At 38.3% G+C, this 17163-nt stretch overlaps 1 protein-coding gene across 1 annotated transcript in view; it reads right to left on the reverse strand.

The window, feature by feature from the left end:
• The window catches only part of SIM2 (SIM bHLH transcription factor 2), a 59569-nt gene that overhangs the window by 21631 nt on the left and 20775 nt on the right, over positions 1-17163 (reverse strand). Inside the window, exons 6-7 of the mRNA XM_082762156.1 lie at positions 5673-5758; positions 3226-3425 (exon numbers count right to left, since the gene is read on the reverse strand). Of these exons, the coding sequence (XP_082618282.1) occupies positions 3226-3425; positions 5673-5758 (286 nt within the window). The remainder of the gene's footprint in view (positions 1-3225; positions 3426-5672; positions 5759-17163) is intronic.

Consider the following 17163-nt stretch of genomic DNA (forward strand, 5'->3'; position numbering starts at 1 on the left):
ATCCTCATCTTTATAAGAACATAAAACCCTCTCAACCCAGCCAAAGCAAGGTGCAGCTATTCCCTGGCCAGCCTTACACACAGACAGGAAAAAGAGTTCTTTTACTTATTTCAGCTTTGGGCTTTTGCCACCGCCATGCATGATCCTTTGCACAAAAATCCAGTTGAGGAGCCAGTCACGAAACAATAAAACTACTCTTGTGCACTGCTGACAAACTTTCATTTGCTTTTGCAAACATACAAGCGTAGCATGTATGTCAGTCCATAGAGGCTGTGATCATGGTCTATAAATAAATTCAGGCTAATGACTAACAGAAGAAGGAAGCAGGAGTTTATTCCAGCTAAGAATGTGGAGAGACAAGGAGCTATGAAGATCACAAGCTAAGAAAAGGAAAGCTGAAGCTAGACTTGAGAAAAACTTCCTCACTTGAGAAGAAGTGGAAGAATAATGGAAGAATTTGAAATGGCAGCATCTCTGCAGATGTTAAAGAACAAGGCTGCACTGGCCAGAAATACACTGGGACACACTTAGAAGTCTCCTGGAGGTTGGCTTCCAGGTTAGACTCTTCTGGAAGGAACCCAGTTCACATGTCTAAGGCCTCCTAATGATACAATTGCAGCACAGTGAGCGAGGATGGCCAGGATAAAAAAAAGCATCCTTCAAAAGGGTGCTGCTGGTCTGAACTAAAACACTGATGTGGATACACTCCGTATCAAAGAATAACACAGCAGCATCTACAGAAAGGAATGCAGGGGTCTCAAGCAACCTGTGCCACTGGGGGTTGCAGATAATGTAAATTTTATTTTTTTTCTTCTCCATTTTTTTTCCTATTTTCCCCTCTTTTTATCTTCTCCTTTTTCTTTTTACAATTATTATGCACCTTATTTACACTTGCTCTAACACTACATAATCATGTGGACAGCAAGGAAATCAGAAAAAAAAAAAAAAAGAAAAAACAATGCCTTCATGGCTTGATTTACAAATACAGTACAAATACATCCATACCTGCCCTAGCTATGCCTTCATCTGGGAAAATCTTGCATGCCTTTGCCTCAGGGATGACCAATGCAGAGCAAGCATGTGTGCTCTCTTTCTGCAGCAGGCTTTGTGAGTACATGCTTCTGTTTCTCCTCTGCAGTGTGCCCTGTCCTTCCTGGCTTATGGTTCTAGAGGCCCAATTTCTCACTTAAGAATTTAGTCACCTATCAGCGTGATGAAATACTGATGTAAAATCCTGTTCAAATTTCAGTGCTCCTTCTGGATTTACTGCAATTAAAACAAAGCTGGCAGTTCATCCTGCTCACGTAATGGCTGAGTACAGAGACAGTTAATCCAGAAAACAAACAAGGAAAAAGCTAAAACCCAAGCCAGGTGTGAATGTTTCTGGAAATGCAGCTTCACTTTAAGTGTTGGAATCTAGAAATAAACTTAGCTGCTTGACGTCCTTAACACAAAAGCAAGCCCTCAGTAAGCTGCTGTAGGGAGCCTGGGTTCTGAGTGTTGTTATCTCTGTCAATCCACACGGAGAAAAAAAGAGCTTGCCCTGATGATCAGCTCTGCCCTCTACAGTTCCTTAAAGCCTTTGGAATCTATGTAGCAATGGAAAAATAGGCTGCACCACCTAAATCAGAAGCTGCAAGTCATTTAGAGGGAAGTAATTGCCTCCTTTTTCCAGTTACCTTGATAAATGAGCTCTTGCATGCTTTGTATTGTATTGAGTGTCTAGAAAGTCTTACCTGTTTCTTCCTATGGCTGTAATGCTGTAATGCCTCTCCGCTCTGTGACTGTTACCTCTAAAGATCTACCAACTTTTTTTCTTGCATGGATACCAGAAGCAAGCCTGAAAACAGTTTTGTCTTATTCCTAGTACGCCCCTACTCAGGGCAAATATAACTTGGTTTGCTCAGCTGGGAAAGCAAAGGGCTCTGGTAGCACTTAATACCCCCAGCTATCCTGTGTGTGGATGACACGCATCTGCTCTTTGGTAAACACAGCTATGCAAGAGTACTGGTTATATCTGTGCTCCTGTCAACACCTCTGGTTATACTGTCTCCTTTGAAGACACTTATGTCTCCAGGCAGTTCCTCTTAGGCACATCATTTCCTTTTTTCCACATGCAAAGACATGTTGCTGAACCCCGTGTGCTTCTTTGTAGCTGTTACATTAAGTAAAGCATGCCAAAAATAAAAATAAAAAAATCCAGAAACAACCAGTTCTTTGTATTTTAGCAACTGATGGCCCACTATCTAATTGACTTAGCATGGAAAAGGAGCATGTTCTTGCATGGCTGATCTGCCATGCAAAACTTCCCCAGTCTTGGATACAGTCTTTTTCACTGTTACACATAAATATCATTTCTGCTTCTAACAAATCCAGCATGTCAGGGAAATGAGAGAGTATGTGACATACTGCTCCACATGCAGGGATTTCTAAAGAATGATCATCCTGTCAATGATCAAATCTGTTATATTGTCTGGGAATTGGGCCTTTCCCCTGAAGGTATCTTGAACTGCACTGTACAAAGAATCATTGTATACTGAAAGATACCATGTTTTCAAAAAGGGTTGAGTGAGTCATTTCATAATTCCTTCAGTTCTGTTTTTGCGCTCTTCTCTTCCTAGCTGGTATGTGAGCTACATCCACTGAGGGTGGAGATGAGGTTCTCTTTCCTAAGCAGAAATATTTTCCCAGGTTTTCTTTAGGAAGGTTGTATTTCCATGTAGTAGCCAATGGAATTCATTTTCCTTGCTTCCTTCAAACCACAATTAGTAGGGTTGGTTTCATTGTTAAGGCATTAAAGTGTAAAATACTCTTTTTTCTTACTACTTTGCCAAAAGCTTTCTGGATGACCCTGAAAAGTAATTTGAGCTCAGTGTTTCAATTACAGATGATGGTGCATGCTTATTACTTCCACTAGGTTTGCATGTTAAAATTTATCTTCTTTAAAGTAAAAACATTTTACTGGTCTTCTGCACATTAATCAGCAACAAGGCTTTAGCTGACTCTCTGAAAATGTAGGTAACTATTAGTTAAAGTATATAGGCTTATGTTGGCATTCAAGACAAAGTATGGCCTGCCCTGAAGAGCTTTGAAGATGCTCACAGTCTTTGTCTTCCAGATCTGTTTAGTACCTTTTTATGGGTATTCTGATTTGTTTGGAAACCACTGCAACTTATAACACTTATTTTGAAAACATTTTATGCTAGAAATGAAATAGCTGCTTACCTGGAATCTAGGAATATTAATTTTAAGTCCAAACTTGCTCTGAACATAAACATGTTACTATGAAGTTTGATCTCAGTGATTGCACTGGGAGGTAAAGATTGACCTACAGCCACCAGTCCAACGATTTGGTAACAGGAATCATACAAAGACATATCTAGCATATACTGCCGTATCTTCAAATAGCCACTGCAATGGATCACCTGGCATGAAAAGAAAACACACTCAGTATCTGATGGCAATGGAAGAGGCTGCAAGTCAGCTGACCACCCAGTTTCAATGAAGTTATAAAGCAATACATCCTTATAACACAATTACTGCATAGTCTGTTAGGGCTTCAGAAGTGTGGTTAATTTATAAATGGAGATTAAAACACAATAAATGCAGTTTTTGTGTTTACTGCTGCTAACATGATCAGTCCGGTATTAAAGCATATTCTCTTTGGGACTAGCTACACTGCTTTCTAGTCAACACTTTAAACTTTCTTAGGTATAAATTTCTTCTAGATCCAGTCAGAATTCTTGTTTGCTAATCAAAAAATCTGGAAGTTACTTTTTTAAATGTCTCAGATTCTCACTCTCTCATGGGTGCACATAAACACCTACTTTTTCATGACCCATTTTTTTCTGGTGAAAAACACACACTTCAAAATCCAGTGGAAATTAATGTATTACATTTACAGAGATTAAATACTGTATGAGTAAATGCATTGGAAATTAGTTTTAACTAAGTTCTTCAGTCAAGTTCATCTGGCATTCTTTTGGTATGTGACCAAATCCAGGGTCTTGAGATCAGATTCCTGAATCCCCATATACAATTCCCAATCACAGGAGTGTTAACTTCAGTGTTGGACTGTAAAAATCCACAATGTCTGCTAAAGAGAGGGAAAAAATAATAACCTGGGGACTCTTCCAGAACTTAAGATTTATTTAATGTAGTACTGGTGTTTAGAAATTATTTGTGCTCCTGCCAATTTTCTACTCCAAACAGCAGGCAGGACACTGCTTAGGCTTTGTGGAGAACCAGAAATACATTCTACACATCCATTATTAATTTCTATATATGCTTGACTTTTAACTGGGTCCAATGTAAAGGAATTAATTTCCAGTGTATTTAGTACTACAAACAACCTACTAAACAGCCACCTATAAATAGGATCCTCTGGTATGACCTTCCTTCCTCCCCTCCAATCATCAAGTTATTAGTATGCTCAGAAACTTATTTAAGATCTCCCAGCAGATCCTACTAGTTCTCATAATACTTGATTCATGAGTTTTTCCTGCACTTTAGCTATTCACACGATATGTTCAATAGTACTACGTCCTGACCCTAAGTACAGTTAAAGAAAATAACATATTTAAACCAACATCTTTCTAGAAGAATACATCCTTAACTGTTTCACTGTGTAAACTTCTGATAATGAACAAAAGGAGAAAGCAGGTGATTCCCCTAATTAACTTTCATAAATGGAAAAAAAGAAAATAAAACAGAGATGCCACCACTAAAAGCTCTAATTTTTAACCTGATTTCACATTCTGCTTTGGGACGTATCCATTTTTGCTGGGAAGCAGTTGGGCAAACGAGGGCCCATAATGAAGAACTACCAGTGTAACCAGGTAGATAACAGTGTAAATAGGCAGATATATGTCTGGACCTTGAACATGTCCCTTAAATGAGTCCAGCTTCTCTTGCATTCTTTTCTTTTTGTTTTAGAATGACTCAGACAAAACAAATCCTCACCAGACTGTATGTGAAATACCCTTCTCTCCTGATGCTTAGGTGATAAAATTTTACTGTGCAGCTCAAAAAGCAGCAAGTGCATACTGTAAAGCTGAGAATAGGAACTACCCAAATGGCAGGTGTTACTGTAGAATTTCAGTCTTTGCTGTGGCTTGCTGATTTCATGTAGTAAATAGAAAATTACTGCAAGCAATAGGATTTGTAAACAAACTTAGTTGTTCAAACCCTGAGCTGATAACAATGATGATTTAGGGCAATGTTATGGTCTCATTAACATTGAGGTAGTTCTAGTCAGGCCAATGAGGTGACCTGTGCAACTTTATGGCTGCTCAAAACATAGTAATACCAAGGCAGAGGGAGATGGGAACTTCCAAGTTCCTGCACCTGGATTCCTGCCCCACCTGCCTCCAGTCTCATAAGGGAATGAGACCTGTCTGTGCTCTCTATTTTCACCCTCGTGGGTGTGCTCCAGGCCCCCATCTGGAAGATCAGGGGATCAGGATATGGAAATGTGCCACAAAGCAAACTCTAACTCACTGTGGGAGAGTCTAGAGTTGCATTACTGAGGGAGTCTGCAATCAGCACTTTTGAATCTGTTCTAATACTTCCTGTCAAAGACTTTGCTTTCAGCCACACATACTTAAAAACAAACTAACTAAATGAACTTGTCTCTTGTTGAATACATGAAAATAAAAGCTCATATACATTACCTTGTAGCCACTGCATGTCAATCCTGCATTCCTCTTGGCTAGGACACACTTCATTCTCAGGAAAAAGGATCTCTCAATTTCGTATTCTGAAAGCATAAACCACACTGCTTATTTTTTACTGAAGATTTCAAAACTATCCATAGCTTTGCCCCTGACAATTTAATATAACTGTTTTTACCTTAGGCAGCAATAGAAGTCAACCACTCTACTTCCCCACTCAGTCTCCACCCTCAGATTTTACCTTGATGTTAGGATTCCCTGTGAAAGTTGGACAAGCCAGCAGGACGAGGTGTCAAATTTTCTGCTTTTAACCACCCTTCACAAGGCAATCACCTTGTTTCTGAACAGCCAGGCACCAGCCTGTATTGGTAAAGGGAAGGAATCTTCTTTGGCACATAGGCAAGGCAAAGTGCTCTCCGAAGTAATAGCAGAACAGGAAACAAGAAAATGCATTGTTTTTGTAATAATCTGTGTGTTGTGACCAGGCTGGCATAATTCTGGCCTCTATATCACTGTGTCACTGACTTCTGAGCTATTCTTGTTAGATGGTTGTTAATGTCTTCAAGGGTAATCTCAAGGAAATTTTTGAAGTTAAAAAGGTACATTTATATTTTCTCCTAAGAATAAGTTATTATTCTCTTTAACAGTTAGTTATCCCTTTAACATTTCATACATCATTAATGGTTCTGAGATTTCATTATTGAAAGTTGCAGGTCAGCAGAAAACAACTATATTAGGGAAAAAAATAACAAACTCATGACATGTCTGTGAATAGGAAAATCAGGGAACCAGAGGGTTTTTCTGATTTGTTGCAATGTGTATTACTTTCTAAATCCCCACAGGGTTTGATACAAAGCCCACTATAATCAGCTGGATTCTTGCTTTAATTTGACTTAGCTGTTGTGTTCCCAATTTTTGTGAATCCATCACCCAGTTAGCACCTCTTGGCCACACACCTGCAGTGGTTTGAGCCTCAGACCACTACCTGGAAATCAATAAACTCTCTGCATTATGTTCCAGATTTAAAGATCTGAAGATATAACCACAGAAAAATGACTTGGTCAGGAGGGAAGATAAATGCAACATGCAGTGCATGTCAACTAGTATCAGCCTTCCTGAGTATTTGAATTTTCCATTTATCTTCCTAATGCAAATTAGATCCGTATGGGGAAAAACAGGCACTCTAAATGAACTGGCACATCTACTATAGAGTTTTAAATACAAATGTATACAATTTGGTGGGAGGAAGCCATACAGTACAGATTGCTGCTGCTGAAGCATGATCTCATGATTAAAGAATGGATCTGAGAGTTAGAAACATTGGTGCAATTCATTGCTTCGGTACAGATTTCTACAGATTTAGTGCTTGCTCTCTTTCTGCCACAGTCCCATACATGCTAAATAAAGGTAAAGTTCTCTCTTTGAGGTTGCCATGGGAGAAAAAAAGAAAAATGCACAGTGATCAGGACAATAAAACGTCTTCGAGCATGGACTGAGTTGCTACCATTCTCACATTCTTTTATAAAAAGAGATGATTAGTAAAATCAAAGATTTTAAAATGTCCTGCCACAAGATTTAAAGGACCTCTTTCAGTATAAAGCTCCCTCTGGAAACCTTATTCTTTGGTCTTTTTTACTTCTACTTCTACTTTCTTTTCTTTCTTTTTTTAAATATTACAGCAGACTACTGGAGACTAGTGCAGACACTACTACAGAAACATTCAGGTAGCTCTGACTTCAGTGTTCCACCAGGAATAGGGTTATGATTAAACTGTGGTCTTTGAGTGTCTATGAAACTACAGTAATACCCAAACTGTAAGACATGTTTTTTCCTCCACTGTTTAAAACTGGAGATCAGTTCATTATTTAGAAAGGGGTCATGTCTCCTTGATTTCATGATGGTTAATGGCAAGCAAGAGGTCCCCTTGGAACATCAGTTCTCTTAACTAGCTACAGAATCTTAAGAAAACCAGAAGAGTGATTAAAACAACTCGAGGGAGAGGGTTTTGTGTGGTGTGGGAGAGCAGTGTAAGGAAGGATATGTGCCCTGGTATTAAGTGGTGGGGTGAGGGATGTGTGATAGAATTTTAATTTAATGGCAGCTGTGATTTGTGATACCAAAGACTAATAACTGGTAACTTTATGGTATGTAATCAAGTGCAAAATGATACAGCTCTAATTTAATAATGATAACTCTAATTTAATAATGATGTATTTATTAACCATTAATCATTGAATTATTATTTTTTTAGTTGTGTTGATGAACCAACATACACTAGTCTCTTAAACCAGTTACATCTCATGTCTGCAATCTGAAGAGGGAAGAATTACCCATGAGGTAAACAGGGACTCATCTGTGAGCTTCCAGTTCAGCAGCTTGAGCTTGCTGACATGAAGATAACTAAGCAAAAGGAGAGATGGCTAGTGTCACCCAACAGAATGTGGACCCTGACCAACAACACAGCCTTTTTACCTGAAGGGGTTAAAGGAGTGTACACATGATGATAAACAAGCCTCCTTCTGTGTGTATTAACTGCGACTGATAGTGCTTGTGTGGGAGCCCAGTGTTGCCATGAGAGTTGCCATTTTGGGTGGGAAAAAATAGAATGTGCTGAAAGGAGGAAAGGAGAACCTCACCATTTCTGGATGGTCTGGGCCATAACAACCCTAAGAGTTACTTCATAGTGAAACATGCCCCATAGCACAGATGGAAGCACAAGGCCACATTTTAAACCAGCCAGCTGGGATTGTTATGTGGCTAGTTAAGGCTAGTGGTCACCTCAGGGTGCCCAGTGAATGATGTGCCGGTACTGCATGGCATCTGACACCTTGTTTGCAGCATTGTAACTGAAGAATACAAAAGCTTTCAAGAGTGATTTCTTGTGAGTCTGTGTAAAATCCACTATCAAACGTTGTGAGTGGTTAGCTGGCAAGAAAAAGTGGGACCAGGCCACTCATACTGTTTCTGCTTATGTGAGCACTGTTTGTGTGTATGGGGTGCTTATAAAAGCACTGTTCTCTCATCCATGTTGATATGTTATTGGTCAGCTCTGTGTATGCATATGTTTGTGTGCATCTACTGGGAATAAAACCATCTCCAGATCTGATCAAGAGACTGTAAAATATAAAGGAGCAGTAAGACCAAACCCTTCACATAAAGAACCTAAATGTGCAAGATTGTGAATGGTGTGAATTAGCGTTCATATAAACTGATATCTTTACCAGTGTGAATCCCCGGTACCCTTAAAAGTAGCAGAAGGGGGGTAGCAAAGCAAAAAAGAACTAAAGTAAATTTGTAATTGTAAAGCAGATTGGGAAATAAAGAACCCTGGTATCCTGCTGGATGCTAACACATTCATCAATATAATGCAAAACTTGAGTTGTCACATCCCGGCTGTACTTGATGCAATTAAGATGGTCTACTCTGACAAAGAGAATGTAGAAAGCAAATGAGGTACTTAAAGGTCTAGCAAGCAAAGAGGGAGAAGCTGAATATTCATATAGAAGAAATCAGAGGAGCCATGAGAAGAGTAACTGTTAATGTATGCTGCCCTGCTGCAGAGGTTAATAACAAAACTATGAAGAGACAGTAGACATGTAAGCACAGTTACAAAGCAGGAAAAAGCCTGTAGCATAAATGTCCTGCACCTGCTGTAAAAGCAGAATGACTGGAGATGTCCAAGGGTGTAGCAAAAGTCTCAAATTAGTAAAGCAAGAAGAACAGTAAATGTAAATGGAGCACTTCAGGCATGTGAAATGAGTGTAACTGAATAATCAGATGAGTTAAATGGTTTTATCAATCACAATTAAGCTCTGGAAAAAAAAAATATATATATATATATATCTCAAAGCTAATAGACCTCATAATATAATTATTGATATCACCGGAGTTTTTATCATGTAAATATGTAAGCACAGAATGTATAAATAACAGAAAGAATCCTAGGCTTTCAAGAAGGTAAAAGAGTCTTGAAGCACAGAGGAAATCAATCAAGCACTATCAGTTCTTAAATAGTTCAAGGTTGAGAGAACTGTGGAATAAGCATGTATATATGAAACTTCAAGGGAGATTAATGAATAGTGAAATGTCATTCTTGAATGTCATTCTTGAAATGTCATTCTAGGTTATAAGTAATACTGAAGGAAAGTAGCCTTCTAAAGTATTAGAGAACACTCATACTTGTCTAATAATTGGAGCTTAACCACTGTATTTAATTATTCCAAGATGTTAACTCCATAAATGCATCACTGTAAGTGATGTTAACACCTTTTCTTTAAGTGTTAAAAAAAAAGTAAAAATCTATGTATAAATGTAAAATCTTCCAATTGAAATTGAAATATAAAGATTTATTTATTTATTTATTTATTCAGAGAAAAGACTAAACTCTGGTTGCTGGCATCATCTAATGAAGAGTAGCAAAAAAGCTACTACTGAGTAAGCCAGAAAGTCTTACTGAGATGTTCTAGCTGAGTTAACACAAAACAAACCATTTGAAACAATCTTTTGTTACTTTTTTCTTCCATATGAAGTACAGAAGAAAATGTAATCCATTCAAACCCTATGGATATTGATAATTATGTGTTACTCGGCTTTGTTTGTATGTTTGTTTTTTATTAAGGGAGATAGCGAAATAAAACCAAATCCAGCATGAAGATGTTTTCATCTCCAAACAAAAGAAATCCTATCTCTCTGTGTGAGGATGTACATAATATTATTACTAGTGATAATGATTAAAAGAATACTGTTACGAATGTGTTACACATTACAACATTGTAATGTGTGTGTGTGTGTATGGATCCTAACTTGACGTGTTTGCACAATAGCATTTTGAGAGCTGCAAGAAACAAAGGAGAACTCATTAAGCTTAACAATGTTCCCTGTGGTAAGCTGTACTTTACAACTGCAGATCAGAGAAGTCGTCCAAGTTTCAACATACAGAATGAGAATGTATGTGAATATGTGTGCATCTGTGTGCAAGAGAATGGGAGTGGGGACGTATTTGGATAGTTTTTGTTTGTTTGTTTGTTTGTTTTTCCAGAACACTACAGTGTTCTGCTTCTCCTATGCAAGTAGTTTATGAATATATTTAGGAAACAGCCAGCTTAGGTTTCAAAGTGAGCGGTCACCACACAGAGATGTGAATTTTTGTTGCAATGCTTGATAAATTTCACTGTTGATGGGTCTCTTAGTGCTATTTCTTTCAAATACCTATTATTCCAGCAAGTCCAACACATATGATGAAAGTGAAGTTTAATTGCATCTTCTCTAGCATTTGCCCTAGCTGTCTATAACTCTGACAAACAGCTGTGTATCTTTGTGAAAGGTTTTAATGCAGCTTTCCGTTTTGGATGTAAGTTTCGCAGCATGGCACTGTTTTTCCCATCTTCACCTTTACTTTCCACATAAATATCAATTTTTCTCCATTTACGTGAATGTGACTTGTTTCCCTCTTCTAAACAGTTTTAAAGTAATTGGAAAATAGATACTTCTTTACATGAGTTGAATAATTTTCAAAGCTTGCGTGTTCTTCTGTTCAAGATTTTTTCAGAAGGTGAGTTAAGAAAAAGTCTCAACAGCTGGTATAGCTAAAAAGAAAACTCTTCCCCCACTTCTAAATTGCTAAGTATCTTGAAATGCTCGGATGATAGCTTCCTGAAAAGAAGTCCAACTGTCTTAATACAGCTTTTAACATTTCCCAGAACTTATTGATGTTGTGTTTATCTACTACAGGAATTAGAGATGAAAAGCAGAGCTTTAAGGTTCTTTCTAAATATTTACCCTCTCATTTTTGTCATACTACTCTTCTTGATCCAGTCATGGAATGTGATCTCAGGTCAGTTTTTCTATTCCAGCCATTTCCAATACTTGTTATAACTTGGATTTATTCATGATAGTAAATTTCTGATTTTGTTTGCTCTGTATCAATGTTTAACATTTGAAAGGGATTGTCCTCTCCCCATTGCTCCACAAACTCTTACTGAAGTCTATTTAGGAGTGATCTGTAAATCTTTCAGTTTTTATCTAATTCTAATTTTACACTTTCCCCAGCTGGGTGATTGGTAATACATGGAAATCTGATGCAAGCAAAACACTTGTTTTGATCAACATGATTATATACTCTGAGCAGATTTCTCTGTCTTTTCTGATTCTCTTTTTTTGGAAAAGTGTAATTTTGGAAAAGTGTAATAACTGAGATCCTGGCTTTTTCAGTAAGGCTACTATCGATATTTTAATAGATCCTAAATTTGAGGTATCATATATAATGAGTTTTCCAGGGGGATACACTGCAAGGTAGAATCCTTATCCATGTCCCAGATGGTCATTTCAAATTGTTTATTTTTTAGACAAACTCTGTTTCCCTTATCAGATTCAGAGAAGTTTTTCTAGTCCACTAATATACTACTATACTACTTGGGCGTCTTACAGAAGCTCCCTTTCTGAAGCACCACTACAATTTAATTGACTAAATGAATTATAAATAATGCAGAGAGTAAATGGCTTAATTCAAATCCCACCCCAGATTTATCTGTTTGTTAACATCCACACAGAGCAACCTGCAAAGGAGATTGCAGAGAAACATTGTTGTCCCTGGATATACTGATGATATATTTCTTTCTGACAGCTCTTAACATAATTTCTACAAAGTATGCCATCTCAGTTATCCCTTTTCTTTTCCTTGCCTAGTATACCAAACAATACATTTTGACTGCAAGCATTACCCAAGAACAAAATAACCTGTTTATATTTTACAGATTTGTACTTTTTTACTCTTGTAAACAGAATAAATGTCATGGTACAGAAAATGAGTTTTGCTATTTTGGATAAAGAATTTGTGCATTTGTTCACTCATAATGCACAAGACTGCCAAAAAGGATTCTCCAAGCATTTCTATGAAATTATGGTTAGCTTCATGGAAGCCAGAATTGTCCATCCCTGGGGGTGCAACTATGAAATCCATCTTTGCTTTCTACTCCATCTTTCATCTCTTTTGAAAGAAAGCAGTCACAAAGTTCTGTGGTTTGCATGCTGTCTGTACTGTGGACTGAGAAAAGATCATCTTTTTTTTTTTTTTTTTTCCACAGCTTCACCTCTCGTGTCTTTATTTTCTGTAAGGTAAAAGCTACTTTTTTTATATCTCTTTCCCAAAGTTCCCAAGTTTTGATAGCAGCAAAATATGGCATCGTTTTGTTATAGATCCACTTCATAAATTAACATACATAGTCATGCAATCTGCACACTGCTGCACCAAGTACCATTTTTAAAATGTACATGTATGCCTTATCTATCATCACAAAAGGTTATGAAACAACATTAAAACTGAGAGCTTTTGACACAGCTAATGATGTGCCACATCAATTAAAATCTTGATTCCTGTTTGCTCTAAGGGGCAGCTTGAGTGTAATATCAAAGGTCAGCTATAGTACAGGAGAAGAAAACCATTTTGACATGGCACACCTTGACTGAAGTCCAGGTGTGCACAGTTACCTGCTTCTACCTTCCCTCCTGCAACTAGTGTGGAGGCACATGCCTTCCTCTAGTGCTGAGACATGAATGTGTGATAAACTGTGCTCCATGTCCCTTCTGGACTGTTTTACAGGGTGGAAACACAGATAGCACAAGTTCATGTCTGGATAACACTTTACTGCCCATCCCCCAAACACCCTGCATATTTTTACCCTTTCAGTTGGTTATTTTCATCTTACCTCCTCTACACTATAAAGTTGCACATGTTTCGCTCTTATTCTTGTGTAATCTGCAAAGCATCTGGGTCCCACACAGCACAATGCTAACTAAAAGAGCATGCAAGCATCTTGGCTAGCCTTTTTTTTTTTTTTTTTTTTTTTTTTTTTTTTTTGAGAATAGCAAGGCTACGGCTTTTGTAAGACACAGAAGAGACAAAATGTCACATCTTCCAGTCCTTCATTCTGAATGTGTTTGAGGCCAACTTCTAGAACACGAAAGAGGTAAAAGCACGGTAGGGAGCATACAAAGGAGAAGCTTATACAATAGCATGCACGGTTCTAGGGAAGTCCTTGAAGCTGGGAATCAAGGATGGACCAACAGAGCCAGGGTGAGAATAGGCTTGCAAATGCCTGTGATGGACTTCCCTTATTCAGAATAGGCCTGCAAATGAGCTAGGAGAAAATCGGGAGTGAAACCTGATGCATATTGACCACCATCTGTATTATTATCATTCCATAAAGAACAGTGCCAGAGTGAATCTGTGAATAAAACTATTCTGTGAATTGAAATACTGCATGCAAAGGGGTGTGTGAACACCACATTTCCCCACTCTTCCTTGGATTGTGTGGTTAAAACTGGATTCCAAATAAGAGAGAAGAAATAAAACAATTACTTTCCTTTCTCCCTGTTGCACTGCAATATCACATATTCATGTGCAGGTTACAGCCTGAAGTGTATACCTTTGAGAATATCTCTTTTTAGTAAATGAGTGGCATCAGTTGAATGATAAGATATTTATGCCTTACATTGCAAAAATGCAGATTTTGTATACATAGATAGCAAGTTCCTAAGCACATACTAAGTTGAAAAGTGAAGTTTGCAGGCTGACTTGTTTTGTCTTGGTAATGCTCTTGCTGTGGTAGGAAAGAAATCAGCTCTGTTGCTAACCTCTGTCTTTGAGTTCCAAACTTGCAAGATCTGCCCAAATTTCCTCTCCATTTGGACAGTTTGTTCTGTGTTCTGACTGTGTCCAGAATCCTGTCAGTGCTGCAGAGAGTAAATTGTCTCAATTATCATTCCTGTCATCCAGATTCAACATTTGCCCAAATTTTCCTTTTTCCTAGAAACGATGCTTCCAAACCTTTATTTAGAGAAGAAGCTCAGCAGAGCAGTAGGCAGAAAGGAAATGTCTAGCTGTTATAGTCCAAAACACTCTACTCTCTTGGCATACTTTACTGCTAATTACTAAAGGAAAAAAAAAAAAAAAAAGTGGGGTGCCAGCAATCTGCCCTTCTTTCCACTTTTGCACATCCAAATTAATAATGTTTTCTAGATTTCCCTAGTTTAAAGTAACTCCACCAGTGGCAGCAGGGTCATCATGTTAAACCATTAGCCTTCAATAACAATTCTCCTGTATTTTTAAATGAATCAAAACAAAAAATAAATCCTAATAACTTTTGTCTTTATTGCATATGTGTTACTAGAACAAAAATCTTTAAACCAGTGTAACAAAAGAGCTTTCCAGATGTACACTTTTCTATTCTGTTCTTTTGGTATCAAACAAGATGTGCGTAGGGAAAATGGTCTTCCTCTAGAGGAAAAGTATGAACTGGCATTTACTTCTTAGCTGGACTGAAACGGTGCCCCAAAAGCTGGAGAGCCAGACACAATGTGTTCCATATTCTTTGTATTACCTACATTAGGCTTATAACACATCACATAAGAATTATCCAGTTGTTAGGAAACAATTGGTATGTCTATGGTAATAACTATAGTATTCCTCTTTCCCTTTGTCTACTCTGGGATATGTCAACAAACTGCTTTTAGTACACCATGCCTTGGTGTGCAAGTCAAAGGTTGGGAAGCTGTAGCTGTTTTAAAGTATGGAAATATCAGACAAAGACACATGAAACCAATAAAAGACACACTGTGTCAAATGAGCTGACTCCAAATACACACATGGAAGAGCAATATGCAATGCTGAATCCCTCTCATTATTGCTCACTCAACCTGCAATACAAATATTTCCAATTTCCTTGGCTTGCTTGCTTGTATTCAGCTACAGTGGTGACAGATGACCAGTCATACCCAGCTTTCCTTACCCTGATATTTCATACAAAAATGTCCTGCTTTATTCTTGTAGATATGGTTCAGGAGGTACAGCATTTCCCAACATCCTCCAGATAGTTTTGTGAGTGTTACTATGTTGCTACAAGCCTACCTCACTATGCTGCTCTTTTTAAAGAAAAGTGTTAGGAAAAGTGGTTGGTACAGACGCACTATTGATAGCAGCATCATTTGGAGGGCATAAAATCCCCACTTATGTTAGTACGTGCAGCCCGGTTTGTGTCATTATGTTGTTTCCTCCAAAGAGCACGCAAGGGGGAGCTGTGTGTAGCCAATAGTTCTGGTGCAATCTCCTCATTCACTCCCTGAAACAGCCAGACACTATTTCAGACACCTTGACAACGTTTGTCACCTCTGAACAAAGTAGCATGTAGCAATTGCTTCACAAACCTCTGCTGGCATTATATTTCCCACCAGGCTAGCCCCAGAATGGTTTGCTACTGGTAAGATTTGGCATGGCACCACAACCTACTCGGTCTCCTGAACTAAACAGGGGAGATGGGCAGCAAGTATTGAGCCTCTACAGCCAGTCAGAAACATAACCTTGCAGTCTTCCAAAACTGAATAACTGCTGTTAAACTAGCATCCCCACATCTTGGGCCCATCTTCCCTGATTGGTGACCATCTTCTGCCCCAGCAGGAAAATCTCATCCAGTGGACCCAGTCTGTTTGTCCCACTACTGGAAGAAACAGAAGAGAAACTTTCAGGTGCTCCAGAGAAGACAGCATACATCAAAACCACTTCTCCAGATGCTAAAAAGCCATTAGCACTACACCACAGAACAACTCCTGGATTTCTGTTACCAAAGTACTGCATATGTTTGCATGGAGGCCCATGAATCTTGATATCAGCCTGTGCAACAGATACAGGTAGTGGGGAGTGCCAAACTGAGGTGTAAGGATTCACAGGTATAGAACTAAACCAGGTCACAGAAACATGCTGTGGGCTGCAAATGCTATAAGCAGTATTTGGAAAGGAGTGAAGAACCAATGAAGTCATCTGAAACCTGAGCACTGCCAGTACACATCATTTGGAAAAGATATCCTTTTTTTTTTTTTTTTCTCTTTTTTTTTTTTCTAAACCTATTCCAGTCGAATATAATGGATTCATTTTCTCACAAGTGCAAAGCCGGACTAAAGACTCATGTGAGATGATTCGCTGAGGCATACCCACAATTAATGTGTATTTCAGAGGGTATTTTTCCCTACCCCAGCCACCCTGAGAAGGAGAATCCAGCTGTTGGCTTCTTTCATAGCAAAGGATCAGTACATATTGCTTTACATTTTCAGTGCTAGTCATGCAAATAAGAAAGCAGCTTAAAGACTTTTTAAGTTAAAGCTGAAATTCTCCAAAGCCTCCACAGACCACGGGGCTTATGGCTTTCATTGAGTCATAGCTTATAGACTTTAAACACCAGAAAGGAACATTAGATCATAGGTCTAACCTGTACATTGCAGCTCATTAAACTTCAGTGAGTTACTCCTGTGCTGAGATCAGTAACTTCTGTTTGCCTAAAATGTATCTTCTATAAAGGCATACAGCCTTGATCTGAAAACATCAAAAGAGGAAGAAACCACTGCTTCCCTTAGTATTTTGTTCCTGTGGTTAATCAAACCCCTAGTTATAAATGTATGCATTATTCTAATTTGAGCTTTTGTGGTTTCAGTTCACAGACATTGG

The sequence above is a fragment of the Aythya marila genome (assembly GCF_965140915.1).
Source record: "Aythya marila genome assembly, chromosome: 1".
Classification (NCBI taxonomy): domain Eukaryota; kingdom Metazoa; phylum Chordata; class Aves; order Anseriformes; family Anatidae; genus Aythya; species Aythya marila.